General features: G+C 36.9%; 1 protein-coding gene across 12 annotated transcripts in view; it reads left to right on the top strand.

Moving 5' to 3' along the window:
- Positions 1-15,986, top strand: part of LOC150078475 (nuclear factor 1 X-type-like) — a 798,656-nt gene that overhangs the window by 678,063 nt on the left and 104,607 nt on the right. For all 12 annotated transcript variants that reach the window (XM_090384797.1, XM_090384789.1, XM_090384790.1 and 9 more), the window contains 2 exons: positions 7,735-7,855; positions 14,970-15,134. In XM_090384797.1, coding sequence (XP_090240923.1) covers positions 7,735-7,855; positions 14,970-15,134 — 286 coding nt within the window. The remainder of the gene's footprint in view (positions 1-7,734; positions 7,856-14,969; positions 15,135-15,986) is intronic.

Below are 15,986 nucleotides of genomic sequence, written 5' to 3'. Positions count from 1 at the left end.
TTCCAGGTCCACTTCCAATTGTCACTTTCTGAAACATACGTACAAGAAGAGGGAGTTCCCCAGGGATCAGTGCTCAGCACAACACTTTTGATTCTATAACCAAGCGTGTACCTAACACAGTTGTATACCTGTATGCTGACGACCTGTATGGTGACATCTCATGTCATTCTCAAAATATGCGACTTGTTAAGAGACAACTACAAGGCGCCATTAATAGAATAGTCTCTTGGGCCAAAAACAATGGTTACAGAATTTCTAAATCCAAAACAACTGCAATACACTTCTGTCATAAACGTACATTGCATCCTGATCCAGACCTTCAGTTAGACTCACGTTGTATCACATTTCAGAAAATATATTCGTACCAGCTGTCTTAAGAAACTAAATATTCTCAGAGTAATCTCCTCTATGTCATGGGGTGCAGAACATTACATGTTGCTACATTTATATCGCTCATTAATTAGATCCCGCTTAGACTATGCACCTCCTGCATATACCTCAGCCAGGCCAAGTGTACTGAAATGGCTTGATCCCATTCATCACAGTTGCACTGGGGGCCTTTTGTACATCTCCAATTGTAAGTCTGTATATGGAAGCCCATGAACCACCGCTACACCTTCAACAACAAATTCTTTTCCTAAAATATGCCACTAATATCAACAGCCTTTCACATCACCCAATATGGCAATATCTCTCCAGACCAAAATGGGAAAACCTCTATCAAACTAAATCACGTCTCAACAAACCATCTGGCATTAGGCTTCAAGCTCTAAAAACCAACATGAATAACATACTGCAGGATACTAGCATGGAAATCCAGTCATGGCCAAATACCCACAATATACATTGACAGATATTTTCAGAAATGGGGGAAGAATAATCTTCCAGATACTAACATTAAACAATTACATCTGGCCCACACCAATCAGTTTAGAAGTTACGTACAGCTATATACAGATGGATCCAAGACTGCCAATAAAGTTGGTACAGCCGTAGTTTTGCCGGATGCTATCATTGCCAATAAGCTCCCCTTAGTACTATACCACAGAGTTATATGGTATCCTATTAGCCCTCGAGAACATAAAAGAAGTCTTATGTGTTCAATCCATCATATATACCGATTCGCTAAGTGCTGTGAATTGTATACAATGTAAATGCTCCAGCAATCATCCTCTGATACAGAAAATCTGGTCTCAGTTAATGGAAATTCATACACGTGGCCACCACACAATTTTTTGTTGGATTTCTGGACACTCTGGAATCCCAGGAAATGAATAGGCAGATTTAGCTGCTAAAAATTCTCCAAATCTGATCTCCCCCAGTTTCAGGACACCATATGTTGACTATAAATCCATTATACAACAGACCTCTAAAGAACAGTATATGAGAAAAAGAAATAAATAATACTTTTTGAAATAAAGAGAGAACCCAAACAGTGGCAGTCCAGCCTAAGAGGAAATAGAAAAGAAGAAACTGTACTAGCATGACTGCGCATAGGTCATACATACCTCACTCACACCTTATATATAACTCACAGTTATATATAAGACTCCCCACAATGCAGTAACTGTTCATGCCCACTTACTGTAAAGCATATCTTCATTGAATGCCCACTATATCTAAGAAAACGAAAAACTGCTTTCTCTTCACATTTAAAAAATCGCAATCAATTAGCACTACAGAATGTTCTAGGAGATCGTCAGGATATGGATGACATTTTTGTTTTTCTAAAATTGATTGATAAATATCACCTTGTCTGAACTTTTATATCAGAGTCAAAACAAACAAGAAAAATATACTAGCCAGAAATATGTGCATTATAGCCATTGTTGCTGATGCACCAACAAACCCAACAGCAACAACAACATACATAACAATAGTCCTTGAGAATGAAAAAAAAAATTTAGTATGGAAAACATATTTATTTAACATGATATACTATAAGATAGTAAACTAATTATAAGGAATTGTCGGATGTATGGTTTCTTTGGCAATTCTTTACTTTTTATTTAATTTTAATTCACTTTTAAATTTTTAGTGTGAACCCCCAGGGGTTTGCGAACCACCGGTTGAGAACTGCTGATTTAGACAATACTGCAGAAATAATTCAGACACAGCATGAGTTTGTTAAGGGGAAGTCTTGTCTGGCCAATTTAAATGTATAATATGATGTGGTCACAAAGGAACTGGATGCAAAAATTAATTTTGATATCATATACTTGGATTTCAGGAAAGTTTTTGATACTGTTGCACATGGAAGACTACTGTACAAGTTGGAGCAGTATGGCATTAAGGGCAAGTTGCTACAATGGATAAAAGGATGGTTGAATGGGAGAACATAGAGAGTGGTGGTCAATGGGTACTGCTCTACGTGGACTAATGTTATTCGTGGTGTCCCTCAGGGTTCGGTGTTGGGCCCATTGTTGTTTTGTATATTTATCAATGATATTGATGAAGGTATATCAAGCTTAATGCCAAAGTTTGCAGATGATACAAAGGTTGGCAGGGTTATTAATAACAGTAATGACAGTATGCTGCTGCAACAGGATTTGGAAAAGTTGGGTAGATGGGCTGAGAAGTGGCAACTGAAATTTAACATTGACAAATACAAAATACTGCATATAGGTAGCAGTAACCCCAGACAAGTGTACCATGTGTTGTAACACTCAGGGCAGTGGAGGATGAAAGAGACCTTTGGGTAATTGTGCAGTCAGATATAAAGTTTTCTGAGCAGTGCAGACAGGCTGCCAGAGTAAGTCATGGGATCTTGTCAGTGATATACAGAATTTTGCATGCAGGGATATATCCCCTTGTATAAGGCAATGGTCAGGCTACACCTTGAGTACTGTATACAGATCTGGAAGCCTCATTTTAGGAAGGATGTACAGTTGCTAGAACAGTACAGAAAAGGGCAGCAAGACTGATGAAAGGGACAAAGGGGTGCTGTTATGAAGAAAGGCTTAAGTCTGCAAATTTCAGCTTCTGAAGACTTGGCAACTGCGAGGCGATATGATTAATGTGGCCTTGAATGTATTGAGCAGGCTTAATACTAATGGGATTCTTCCTCTTGCTCAGATTACAAACCTGAGGGGGTATAGATTCAAACTGAGGAAAGACAGTTGTAGAATAGGTGTGTGGAAGTTTGCATTTAGCCAGCAGGTAGTTGATTGCTGGAACAAACTTCCATCTGTTGTTGTGGAAGTTGATAGCTTAAATAAATTCAAGGCAGAACTAGACAAACATGTGGAATGAATGGATCGGTGAAATGGGAATGGGGTTTTTTTGGCTGATGCTGTATAAGCTTGCTTTCTTGCATCGTGTTCCTCTACTAATGCTAAGTTAAGTCAGGAAAGAAAAGACAACTTTCCATTTATTTTTTATTAGAGTTACTACTAACAATCACTTGGCCACTCATGGCATTACTCCTGCCCCCTCCCATGCCAGGGCCAGTAACCTGAGTGGCAGAATCCAACCCTCACAGCCAAAAGGAGTATAAAATGGACAAAGAACCTTCCTCCACTTGATCCATTGAGATCATCCACCGATACAGACTGATCATGACTTTTATCAAAATAAAAGACAAAAGAAGAGATCCATGTCAACAAGATTGCCCAGCCTTTATCCTTATTCATTCACTGTCAGATTTTCATGCGAGCAAATTATCCCCATTTCTAACCCAGAAATGAATGCTTGGAAAATGCTGAAGGATCACCGAAGATTGTAAAACATTCAGAGTCTGCAGATCAACTGGTAGAAACAGTGAAACCAAACTAATTAGAAACATTAATGAAGCTAACCACATTTGGTGAAATTCCTGTGAAAATAACACCCCATGCCACTCAGAATACCTCCAAAGGAGTTATAGCAGAGTGGGTCCTCATGAACAAATCAGAGGAAGAAATCGTGCAAGAGTTGGCAGACCAAAGAGTCATACAAGCAAAAAGAATATTAATGCCTATACGGAACATAATACTTACTTTCGGTACCCCAAATTTACCAACAATGATTAAAGCAGAATATTTAAATTGTCACATATGTCCATATATACCAAACCCCATTAGGTGCTATAAGTGTCAGAAATATGGACATTCCCAGGCATCATGCTGTGGCGCTACGATATGACCAAATTGTGGTTCAACAGAATAAGCTGACTATAATGTAGCCTCTTTTACCTGATGCAATTGTAAGTGTAAGCTGGCATATTCAAAAAATATGCTAGGCATATGCCGTAATCATTCTGCATATTCAAAAAATTGTGAAATGTGGAAAATGGGGGGGGAAAAAAAAGGTAAAATACAGAAAACAGAGTTACATATCAGGAAGCAAAACACACATCATGCAGTTTATACCAAAATGCACATATGCACAAACAGTCCAGCAGAGTCATTCTATTGTTCCTGGGAAAAATAATGGAGTCACTGGATAAAGAAGCATTTCCAGATCATCTAGACAACACTGCAGTAATATAATAATTCAGACACAGCATGGATTTGCAGGGAAGTCTTGTCAGACCAATTTGATTGGATACTATGATGCTGTCACAAAGGAACTGGATGCAAAATATAATTTTAATGTCATATATTTGGATTTCAGGAAAACTTTTGATACTGTTGTACATGGAAGACTACTGTACAAATTGGAGCAGTATGGCATTAACAGCAAGTTGCTACAATAGTTAAAAGGATAGTTAAGTGGGAGAAGACAGAGAGTGGCAATCAATGGATGCTGTTCTTCATGGACTAATGTTATTAGTGGAATCCCCCAAGATTTTGGTGTTGGGCCCATTGTTGTTTTGTATATTTATCAATGATATTGATGAAGGTATATTAGGCTTCATGTCCATGTTTCCAGATGATACAAAGGTTGGTAGGGTTGTTAATGATAGTAATGACCATATGCTACTGCAACAGGATCTAGAAAATTTGGGCAGATGGGCTGAGAAGTGGCAACTGAAGTTTAACATTGACAAATGCAAAGCACTGCATATTGCAGTAACCTCAGAGAAACGTACAACTGTATGGTACTGCACTGAACCACAAGAACAGTCAGACTCATACCAGCCTGTAGCCCTACTTTTTGTATTAAATAAACTATTTTAGCATTTTCTCCACCTTAGAATCAGCCAGCACTATACCAATGCAAACTTAGTCATCGAATCAGTATGGCTCAAAAAAGGCTACTTCGTTGTGGATGCCCTAGAAGCTATCATTATTGCTGCAAGGAATACTTCCTGGTAATTTCTATTGACTTTGTTTGGGGGTGTTTGACTCACTTTGGTGGCCAAGCTTCCTCAGGGTAGCCAATCTACCATACAACTTATTTTGCTGCATCAAGGATTGCCTCTCACAGAGGAAGGTAACCATCAATTCACCATACTGCCAGGTTTCCAGACAAGTGCACAGGGGGGTGTTCCCAGGGCAGAGCCCTGGGACCCCTGTTCTGGAACATCCTCTTAGACAAATTCTTGCATACCCACCTGTGACGTGGGATGTCTCTGCTCAGGTGTATGTGGATGATCTGATTGTCACCCTGGTGGCTGACTCCCGTAGGCAACTAGAGGATGCAGCGAACGGAGCCTTCACTACTCTCCAGCTCTGGGCAGAGCAGCACACCTGCAGATTTCACCAGAGAAGACTAACTCCATTCTACTAAAGGGAACATTGCAAAACCATAAAACTGTCTACACAGCTGAAATACCTCGGAGTAATATTAGACAAAAACCTATCTTTCACCCCACACCTGGTCCATCTTCTGAGGGCTGTTGACCCTCCTATGTGTGAGTCCTGTGGCACAATTTTAACAATCAGACACATTTTAGTTGACTGTCCAGATTTTAGCAATATCTGTTTTACCGCTTTTAATTATCTGACTGAGCCGTATACACTCAGTCAGATTTTATCTGACAATGATCATGTGTCTGCTATTTTTAGCTTTTATAAATCAATAAAGGTTTTTACTTATATTTAATATTTACTTGTTATTGTTATTTCTTTATTGATTTATCTTTTTGCATTCTATACCTTTGTTATTTTATATTTTGACATGGTGACCTAAGTAATTAGGTCAGTGAAACAAAAATTTTTATATATCACCTGGTTGTGGCGCATTATAGCCTTAGCTGCTAATGCGCCAATAAAACTCAAGAACCAACCAACCAACCTGGTCCATCTTCATAAAAAAGGAAGGAACTATAGCACAATGGTTAACAAAGTTTCTCAGTAAGACTGGGGCTTGAAATGGTGAACATTATTCCTCTATTACAAAGCAGTCTTTGTACCAATCATCATCTGCAGGGGCCTGTTTCCTAAAGCAATAAGTGCAGTATATAAATGAAAATTAGAAACAATCCAGGATACCATCCTACTATCTATCACTAGAGCTTGCCACACAGTCAGCACGCATGCTTTACAGGTGCTTGCCGGTCTGGACCTTGAGATCTTCATGAGTGGATTACTGTCACTCTCTCCAAGGGTAGATCCCTGACCTGTATTAAGTCCACTACTGACGCCACAAACAATGCTAGAGTGAAAAAAAATCTGACTCACCCTTCACCTCCAAAGGACCTGGCAGCAGAGATGGGATCAAAGCACAAAGGGATCAATCAACAAAAATTTCATCCCAGCAATCTCAAGAATCTACCACTTGAAAGTGGCAGTTTTTCTTTGCCATCCATCTTCATTCCAGCCAGAATTGTCACTCTTTCTTTACTATTTTTTTCATTGCTGCAATGATCACCTTTAAAACAAAATGTTTTAAAGGTGATCATTGTACTTGAAAATCCATGTACTTGAAAAATAAAACAAGTTTTGTCAATGTTAAAAATATCTCTTGGTTCATCCTTCATTAGTTTATATGGAAGACTGTTAATTCAATCATTTGCTGCTTCTTCATCCGCTTGTATAAATGTAATGTTGTTCCTTTCTTTAAATCCTGACAGCCATCCCAAACTTACTTTAAAATTACTAACCCCAACTTTTTAGCAAAATCCTCTGCTTTTGCCCTTATTATTGACGCACTCAATGGAATGTTTTTGCCATGTATCTGCTTAAACCACTTAATACATCAACTTGAGAAAGATTGGCCCTCGCGGTCGCTTCCTTTGTCCATCCTATGAATTCCATTACTGTCTTCTCTTTATTTTTAAGATAAATGGACAGCATGTTTGGCAGAATTCCAGATTATTTTGCAATGTCAGACTTCCTCTTTATTCTTTTTTTCTACTTTGTTAATCGCATCTTTTTTTTGGCGAATGTTTGGCTTGTATACATACTATGTTTAGACATGTTTACCAGTAGCACATTCAACTCCAAAGAATACTGTTGTGACAATCACTAAAATATAGTGTGTTAATGATCATCATAACAATATTCTCCATGAAATAATCAACATTTCAAATTAACCAAGCTCCACCGTATTTTATTTTGGCTTAGTTTAGCATGCATGTTATTAATTTTTGTTTTACATTGTATGAATAGTAAACAAAGTACATAAAGAAAAAATAGGCATGTAACTCTTGGCATGAAAGGGTAGCTCTTTCCGTAATGGGATTGTGTTATTGCCTGCCCTGTATGTGGAATTTTATCTTAAGGTAGCATTAGACATTTTCACAATTAGTTTGTACACCTGTTTCAGATATACCTGCATTTTTTTTTTTTTTTTTTTTCAATTTGTTTTAAAATTAAGATATAAATGTTAAGTGTATAAGAATTATTTAGGAAATTGTGTACTTTACAGTCCAGTGCAGAATCAGGTGTTAGAAGTCCAACAAAACTTCCTCATTTTTATACTAGCCCTATGCTCCCTCCACCGCCACCAGCCCCTATGGCTCGACCAGTAGCTATCATTCGCTCAACAGGTAATGTTTCAAATAAAATTTTTTGCACAGTTAGATTTGTTACTATTTGTAAAATTTTTAAAACTATAGGTAAATAAATTTTAAATATGCCATTGTTTATGCTAATTTTTAAATAAACATATACATTTAGCAGAATTTTATGGGACTGTTTACCATTATTAGGAAGGTTTCACGCTGTAAAATTTATACTATATATATTAATATATATTATATGAGCTATATAGTATGTTGATGATCATTGATGTACAGAATTTATGGGCTAGTGCCATTGCAGTGGCAATATATACACTTGTCCGTAATGTAATACAGGAGGTCCTTGTTATCTGAGGATAATTGGTTCCTAAAAATTCCGCTTAAAACAAATCCACTTCAAACGTGGACCAAATTTTCATAATGTGTATTATGTTCTTGTACATAGTAAAAATGGATTGAAGGAACTGAAAAATGAGACAATTATTTTTATTAGACCATTTTATTATAATATATGTTGAACATTGTAAGGTTAAGTAAAGTTTATTGAGGTTACACTATTTTTCAGTTTTATGAATAAAGATTAAATCCAAAGTTTTTGTTTTTTGTTTTTGCCGTATTTATTCAAATAAAATTGTGTTGTAGCATTTAGTTATGTCTTTAACTTCTTGCTTAACTTTTGCTGTGCGATCATGAAGATTGTCGTTCTCACAAAAATTTTCAAGTGCTTGGTCAATCTTCTTAAGGGCTTCCTTTAATTCTTTAATTTTCAAATCTTTATCCGTTTATTCCATCACGTCATCATTTTCAGCTTCCTCTTTTGTGGGTAGTTGGTCTAATTCTGCTAGCTCCTCATTTGTAAGTGGTTTTCCACTTGATTCAAGCAATTGTGTAATATCCCCATCAACAACCTTGAAAGCTGTTGTTGTTGTTGTTGTTGGGTTTTTAGGAGCATCGGCAACTAAGGCAATGTTGCTTTGTGTATATTGTCTGTAAATTGCATGTGTTCTGAGGTTGATTTTCTGTTTGCTGGATGAAAAGCCACAGTTTACAGAAGAAAACCATTCTGCCCTTGCATGAGACTGACTAACTCAATCACGTGAAAAAGACCCATAAAAATTTCTCCAGTCATTCACAGGATTCGAACTGAAATCTTTTCCACCCGGTGTGGGGGGGATGGCAACACTACCAACTGTGCTACCCACGAAGGCTTCGTGGAATCCGACTTCTTTTGCGAGACCTTACAATTTCATATTGTAACCCAATCCCATTGCATTCTTCATATTCATGAACAGGATCAGGGTATAACTTTTTCCACGAGCTATTCATTAATCTACACAAAATTTTTTTCAAGCTTCTCCAATCATTTTTATACTGTCCAGAATATTAAAAATTTTACAAAAATCTTCCAGGTTATTTTCATTGCATTCTTCATATTGTAACCTCTTAACTTGCAACCTTGTAACTTTGAGACTTGGATACTAGGGACCCCGTGTATATATACAGTACTGTTTTTTAAATATATTTATTAGTTTTTGGGGAAGAGTACTGCAAAAAGACATACCTAGATAAATATATGGAGAACGTTTAGGTAAAATATGTTTAAAATATGCTTATTCCAGTAGAAGCAGTGTTAAGAATCACTTTCACCTCTATCTGTGACCATTTTTAATCTATTAGTCTGTGTATTTCCCCCACAAGCTAATAGTTTTCTGACCCACCTGACACTGCCTTGATAGTATCAGCAAATATTCTTGCATGCTTTCTATTTAAGTGTATCCCATCCCTTTAGAAGCAGTCTCTCCTGTTAACAAGCACAGACCACCCTTGAGAAAAATTCTACCCCATGAGCCTAGCAAGCCTCTCCAAGGCTAAATTGATTGACCAAGCTCTCATCAGGTGCTCCCTCCTATTGTGTCTGGGCAGAATTGCAGACACTTTCAAATTTAACCCTAACTCAACTTTTTTTCAGACCTGTACTTGTTAAGTAAGTCCACAGATCTCCTATTGTTAATGCCATTAGTGCACGTGTACAACAATATCGCCTTTTGTGCCCTTAAAAGATGACATCTGATCTACAACATCATCAACTTTTGCCCCTGGCAGATATACCTCGGTCCTATTCCACCTATCCTTTTTGCACAATATATTTCCCAGACAAGAGAGTTGCCGACAACAACTAGGTCCTGTAGGACCAGTGCATTCTGCCTTGGGGATTGCCATTTTGTTGCCTGATGATCACGTGGAAGCACTGGCATTGATGGGCCCCCCTCAATTTAAATCCTTAGAGGGCATCCACACTGTTCTTCGAACTCTCATAAAGGCCCATTACAACACTTTGTTGGCACCTAACATCTTCACACTCCTTACATCAAGCACACAAATACATCTCCTTTGGCAATATGTCCCATTCCTGATAGCTCTACAAAAATCAAATAAGCAGTATATTTCAAAAAGCTATGTTCAGAAGACAGCCACTCTTCCCTTAGTTCTTCCCGAAGCCATGGCACTCCCACTACTTTGAGCCTTTTGCTTTGCTGCTCTGAGGCATGATTTCGATTCAATTTCAATACAATTCAAAGTATTACACTAAACTTATATCCCAATGCAGTAATAACACTATATATGTATTTCAGTATTGAGCTTATGGTATATGTATTTCGTTTCTCCTACCAAGTTAATGTTATATAAATTCCGTACCTCCTATCAATTTTAAGTTATGTATATTACGCTATAACGCTACGTTTGTAAATTCTAAGCAGTTATAACAGATAATAAATTTAACTGTCTGTTGCGAACCTACGTTATTCGAACTCCCGTGTGAACTATTTGCAATATTATATCTATGCCAAATCGCCAATACTAAAAGCTCTAAAAATATTAATGTTGTACATTATGGACTATGTGATAAAGTTAAATTATTAAAACATGTAAGTAGCACTATAAATTATAGTTTATAATCCTCTTCTGATACTGATTATACTGCTACAAGATACTTAGAAACTTCCAGTATCTGCTATATCGATACAAAAACAATGGTGGCAGAATTTGGATATTCCTATTGATACAGTGGACAACTACAAAGGCCAAGTAAAGAATAAATACACTAAATTAATCAGAAAAATCACAAAAAAATACTACCCTACTAAATTTAAATAACAAGTTAGAGAAAAACAACTGCAAATCAAATAAATAAAATTCCACTTAGCAGCTTGTGAAACGCATGTAGATTCTGAGTATCCAGTTAGGGACTCAGAATTTGCATGCCAGGATGCTTATTGTATCAAATATTTGCCTTCAACAACATGGTTCACAATTTTATTGTGAACCATGAATATTCACAAAAAACATTTTTTTCTGTTAATTTTGTCAAGCAGTGTAGAACTTCATGCAAGTGACACAGAATACTGGGATGCTCCATCTTCCAGAAAAAATGCCCCACATTCGAACAGTCAGATAAATCATAGTCAATTGAAAATAATGCACAATATCATAAAATGGAACTGCAGAGGACTAAGCAGTCATTCAGATGATCTAAAGGATTTACTCATTCAATTCAATCCTGTAGATATTGACAAGAATAGGTATGCGGATGACCATTTGCAAACAACTTTAATGATAGGAAGTACTAACTTCGAATTCCAGTATGATGAAATATTATCTCAGAAAAAATAATTACATTCATCGCATTAGTACAAAATTTAACCAGTTCTATAATACGTTTATTAATAAATAGAAATATTTTATTCATTTTTTTGTAAGTGTCAGCATGTGTATGTGTATAAATATTATGTAAAACATCACTTCCTAATAAAAAGATTTTGAACCTGTTTTTTTTTTTTTTTTGTTGCTCTATGAGTAGAATTACCCATGTAAATATCTTCGAGCTTGCTACCTGGCCCGCCGAACCTAAAAATTTTACGATCTGGCCCTTTCCAAAAAAAGTTTGCCGATCCCTGGTTTAACTCTTGATGCTCTGCTCAGGTTTCTGACAAACTGAATGGGTATTTTACATCTACATTCAATGTGAGGGATTTTTTAGGGAAGTGGATGCTAGAATTTTTTTTAACAGACTAACAGGGAGATAAATGATTTTATAACTGAGAGGAAACTGGAACAGAAATTGTTGAAGTTAAACATAAAATACACACCTGGGATGGATGTGATCTATCCACATATATTAAGGGAGGCAGCCAAGGAGCCATAATTATGAGAGCATCTTTGGATTCGGGGGGCGGGGGTCTCTGTGGATTGAAGATGTGTAAAAAAATTGTTTTCTTCTTCCTCGGTTCAAATCCCTTCATACCCTTTTCTTTCCCCCCTACAATCCTAACCACGAAGCCAATACACTTGATCTTTTTCTCACAAACAACCCTTCTGGTCGAGGTGAGTGAAATGTGTTCCCAATTCACAAAGAGAGGGATCAAAGGGGGACACGAGTAATTACAGCTTAACTTTTGTCTTAGAAAAATAATGGAGTCGCTGATTAAAGAAGTGATGCACAGCCATCTAGACAGGAGTGCAGTCCTGTCTAGATACTTCAGTAACATCATGTGTTAGTTAAAAGGAGTTTGTCTGACCAATTTGATTGCATACTGTGATGCAGTGACAAAGGAACTGGATGCAAAAAAATAGTTTTGATATCATGTACTTAGATTTTGGGAAAGCTTTTTATACTGTTGAAAATAAGATGTCTGTACAAATTGGAGGAGTGTAGCATTAAGGACAAATTACTGCTAGGATATAGCAATGGTTGAGTGGGAGATGACAGAGAGTGATTATCACTGGACACTGCTCTTCGTGGACTAATGTTATTAGTAGAGTTAAAGTTCTACAGGGTTTGATGCTGGGCCCACTCTTGTTTTCTGTATTTATTAATGATTTTGATGAAGGCATATCAGGCTTAATGTCTAAGTTTGCAGATGATACAAAAGTTGGTAGGGTGGTTAATGGCAGTAATGGAGGTATGCTGCTGCTACAAGATATGGAAAAATTAGGCATATGTGCTGATAAATGGCAACTGAAGTTTAACATTGACAAACGCCAAGTACTGCATATGGGTAGCAGTAAGCCCACAGTAACATATCACCTGTGTACTACATACAGGATAGTGGACAATGAAAAGGACCTGGGGTGATTGTGCAGTCAGATATGAAGTTCTCTGAGCATTGCAGGCATGTTGCATGGACAGCTCATGAGGTTTTAATGGAATTTTGCAGCAGGATTAAGGAGGTGATTATCCCATTGTATAATGCAATAGTCAAGCCACATCTTGAGTACTGCATACAGGTCTTGGAGGCCTCATTTTAGGAAGGATGTAGATCTGCTATAACGGGTACAGAGGGCAACGATACTTATGAGGGTAACAAAGGGATGCTCCTACCAAGAGAGGCTTCAGTTTTGCAAATTGCAGTGTCTGGAGACTAGTCACATGCGAGGTGACCTGATTGAAGTGTTTTAAGCTTTGAATGGCTTGAGAAAATTTAATGCTGATGGGATTCTTCCTCGTCTTCAGACTATACATATGAGGAGACATTAATTCAAATTGAGAAAGGATGGTTGCAAAATAGATGTGTATCTGCCTTCAGCCAATGGGTGGTGGATTGTTGAAGCAAGCTTTCATTCACTGTTGTGGTAGTGGATAGTTTGAATAAATTGAAGGAAAAACAAGATAAACTATTGGAGGGGATGGATAGGTGATAGTTTTTTTTTTTTTTTTTTTTTTTACTTTTTGGCTGATGCTGTATAAGTTTGCTTTTTTGTATCATTTGTCACTACCCGACTAATACGTCAAAGTAATATTTGTTTTTATTAAATTTTTTGGCTAAGGTAAAGAAAAGTAACATGAGAACTGCGGCAAACTATGGGAATCTTACCGGACAAACTGGTTTGCTGCCACCGCAGTTACTCTCTGCATTCTCGGTAAACACAGTGTATGTTATCAGTAGCAGCAGTAGAAATCAAGAACGATATATTGATGACATGTAGGCATGACAGACAATGTAATGATTGGTTTTTTCTCATTATTAAAAGCAGATAATTGGAGTTCATGAGTGTTTTTGCTATTAAAAAAAAAACCATATTACTGATTTCTTTGTACGTTTTTAAAGTTAGGTTTTCTAACCTAACATTAAAGATTAGGTTAGGAACAGAGTGCACACTAACATTAGCATTAAAACACTTCTGTTTCACACACTCGAGACTATCCCCATTTTTTAATTGTGTGGGTGGTTTTCAGTGTGGTTTTTAATAGACTCTCAATTTTGGCTAGTGAAAAAAGTTAGGTTAGTTTATGCCACAGATTCAGGACGGATTCAAGCAGGTTAGTGAAAAAAAAGGTTACATTATGTTACGCTAGAGTGTGCACCCTGTTCTGAAGGTTTAGCAAGGTTTCTTTATTTTTTGCTATATTTCATAACCTGACCTTAAATGTTAGGTTAAGAAATAAGAGGAAAGGATTTCCTTACCTAACTTTAAAGGTTAGGTTAGGAAATAATAGCAAAAGAAAGAAAGATTCTTTCTTTTTGTCAGTCAATCACTTAATGCTATGATGTTATCATCTGTACCACAGATTCAGGCAGGGTGCACACTCTAGCATAACATAATGTAACCTTTTTTTTCACTAACCTGCTTGTGTTCACGCACCAATCAGTACATCGTCTGTCATGCCTACATGTTAATCAGTATATCATTCTTGACTTCTGCTGCCGCTACCTACCTATCTACTAACACACACACCATCTGTTTACCGAGAACGTAGGGAGAAACTGTGGTTATGGCAAACCAGTTTGTCCGGTAAGTTTCCCATAGTTTGCCATAGTTCTCATGTTGGCTTTCTTTACCTTCACCAAATTTTCAAAAAGAGCTTGATTTCTAAAAATACTGATATTCTGAATGCCATGTTTATGGTTTTACTCTATTTCTATTTCTGTTCTATACGAGCCCACTTTTCATGGAGAGAGTTTCCACAGAAATAGGGAGCTTTTGTGGAAAATAGGATTCTCCCTTTCCAAAACAATTGGAACAGGGACCCAAAATCAACTTAAGTTATATTTATGCAATATTTATATTATATTTATTCAATTATATTTATTTAAATTATATATATATATACTTAACCTATTAAACTATTATCATTTTTCAGGAAAACTTGCTTCCTTTCCAGACCTTAGTTCATCAACACCTAGCCCCCCTACAAATTCTAATACCACAGCAGGTAGTAATAGCCCTCCAGGATCTGATCCAGGTCCGAATCCTGGTACTATCGATATTCACAAAGCAGCATCCACACCACCTTCCACATCTGCAGGTAATGTGTTTCATTAATTAAAAAATAATTTTAATTAAATAATCAGAATTTTTTAAAATAAATTCAGTCAAAGTGGAATTTCACTAAACCATGATCTTATCAATTCCATGGAAAACAGTTTGGAGGGTGCAACAATTTTTGGATATGTATGGCAGTTCATTGTGTTCAACGTTATTGTTGAAGGAGAGAGACTGGAATGCTGTTAAAACTGTGCAAATTTAGCAGCAATGATGAATCGTGGGTTGAAAAGCGAGAAGGTAAATAAATAATTGTCAGATCCCTCAAAGAGGACTATGAGGATCTGAACTGTTTGAATCTTGGAGGACTTTGTCAAGAGATGATACGTGTTCAGTCGAGGTAGACAATTGTGAAAATATAGTCTCTAGGGCATTCACAATCTCTGCAAGAGTAGAAAGCTCCTGCCCATTCTAGTTGAGAAGTGGAGAGGGTATGGGGAAATATGCCATTTTGTTGCTTTATTTTTCTCCATATTGTTCTTACATCAGTATGTTTATTAATTGAAGTTGCAAATTGAATCCAAGAGCTCTCTTTTAGCTTTCTTCCAAATTTGGAAGGCATGGCTCTAAATCTCTTGTAATTTATAAGATTACTGGTGGTGGAGCATTTGCAGAATAAATTCTATAATTTTTTTTTTTTTTTTTGCACTCTTACAATTCTCGTTCCGCCAAAAATTAACGGTTCAGTGATCGTGGAATGGCAGTAGAGCCAGCTGCTAATATTTGTTTCATAATGTGGTCGGTGACTGCATCAGTAGTACCAGATTCAATGATCTGATCCTCAAAGGATACATGTGAAGTGTACTTTGCCCAGTCTGCTTTGGAAAATTTCCAT

The sequence above is a fragment of the Mastigoproctus giganteus genome, chromosome 11 (genome assembly GCF_048544385.1).
Source record: "Mastigoproctus giganteus isolate SK-2022 chromosome 11, ASM4854438v1, whole genome shotgun sequence".
Taxonomy (NCBI): domain Eukaryota; kingdom Metazoa; phylum Arthropoda; class Arachnida; order Uropygi; family Thelyphonidae; genus Mastigoproctus; species Mastigoproctus giganteus.
This window is presented reverse-complemented; position numbering and strand designations above follow the sequence as displayed.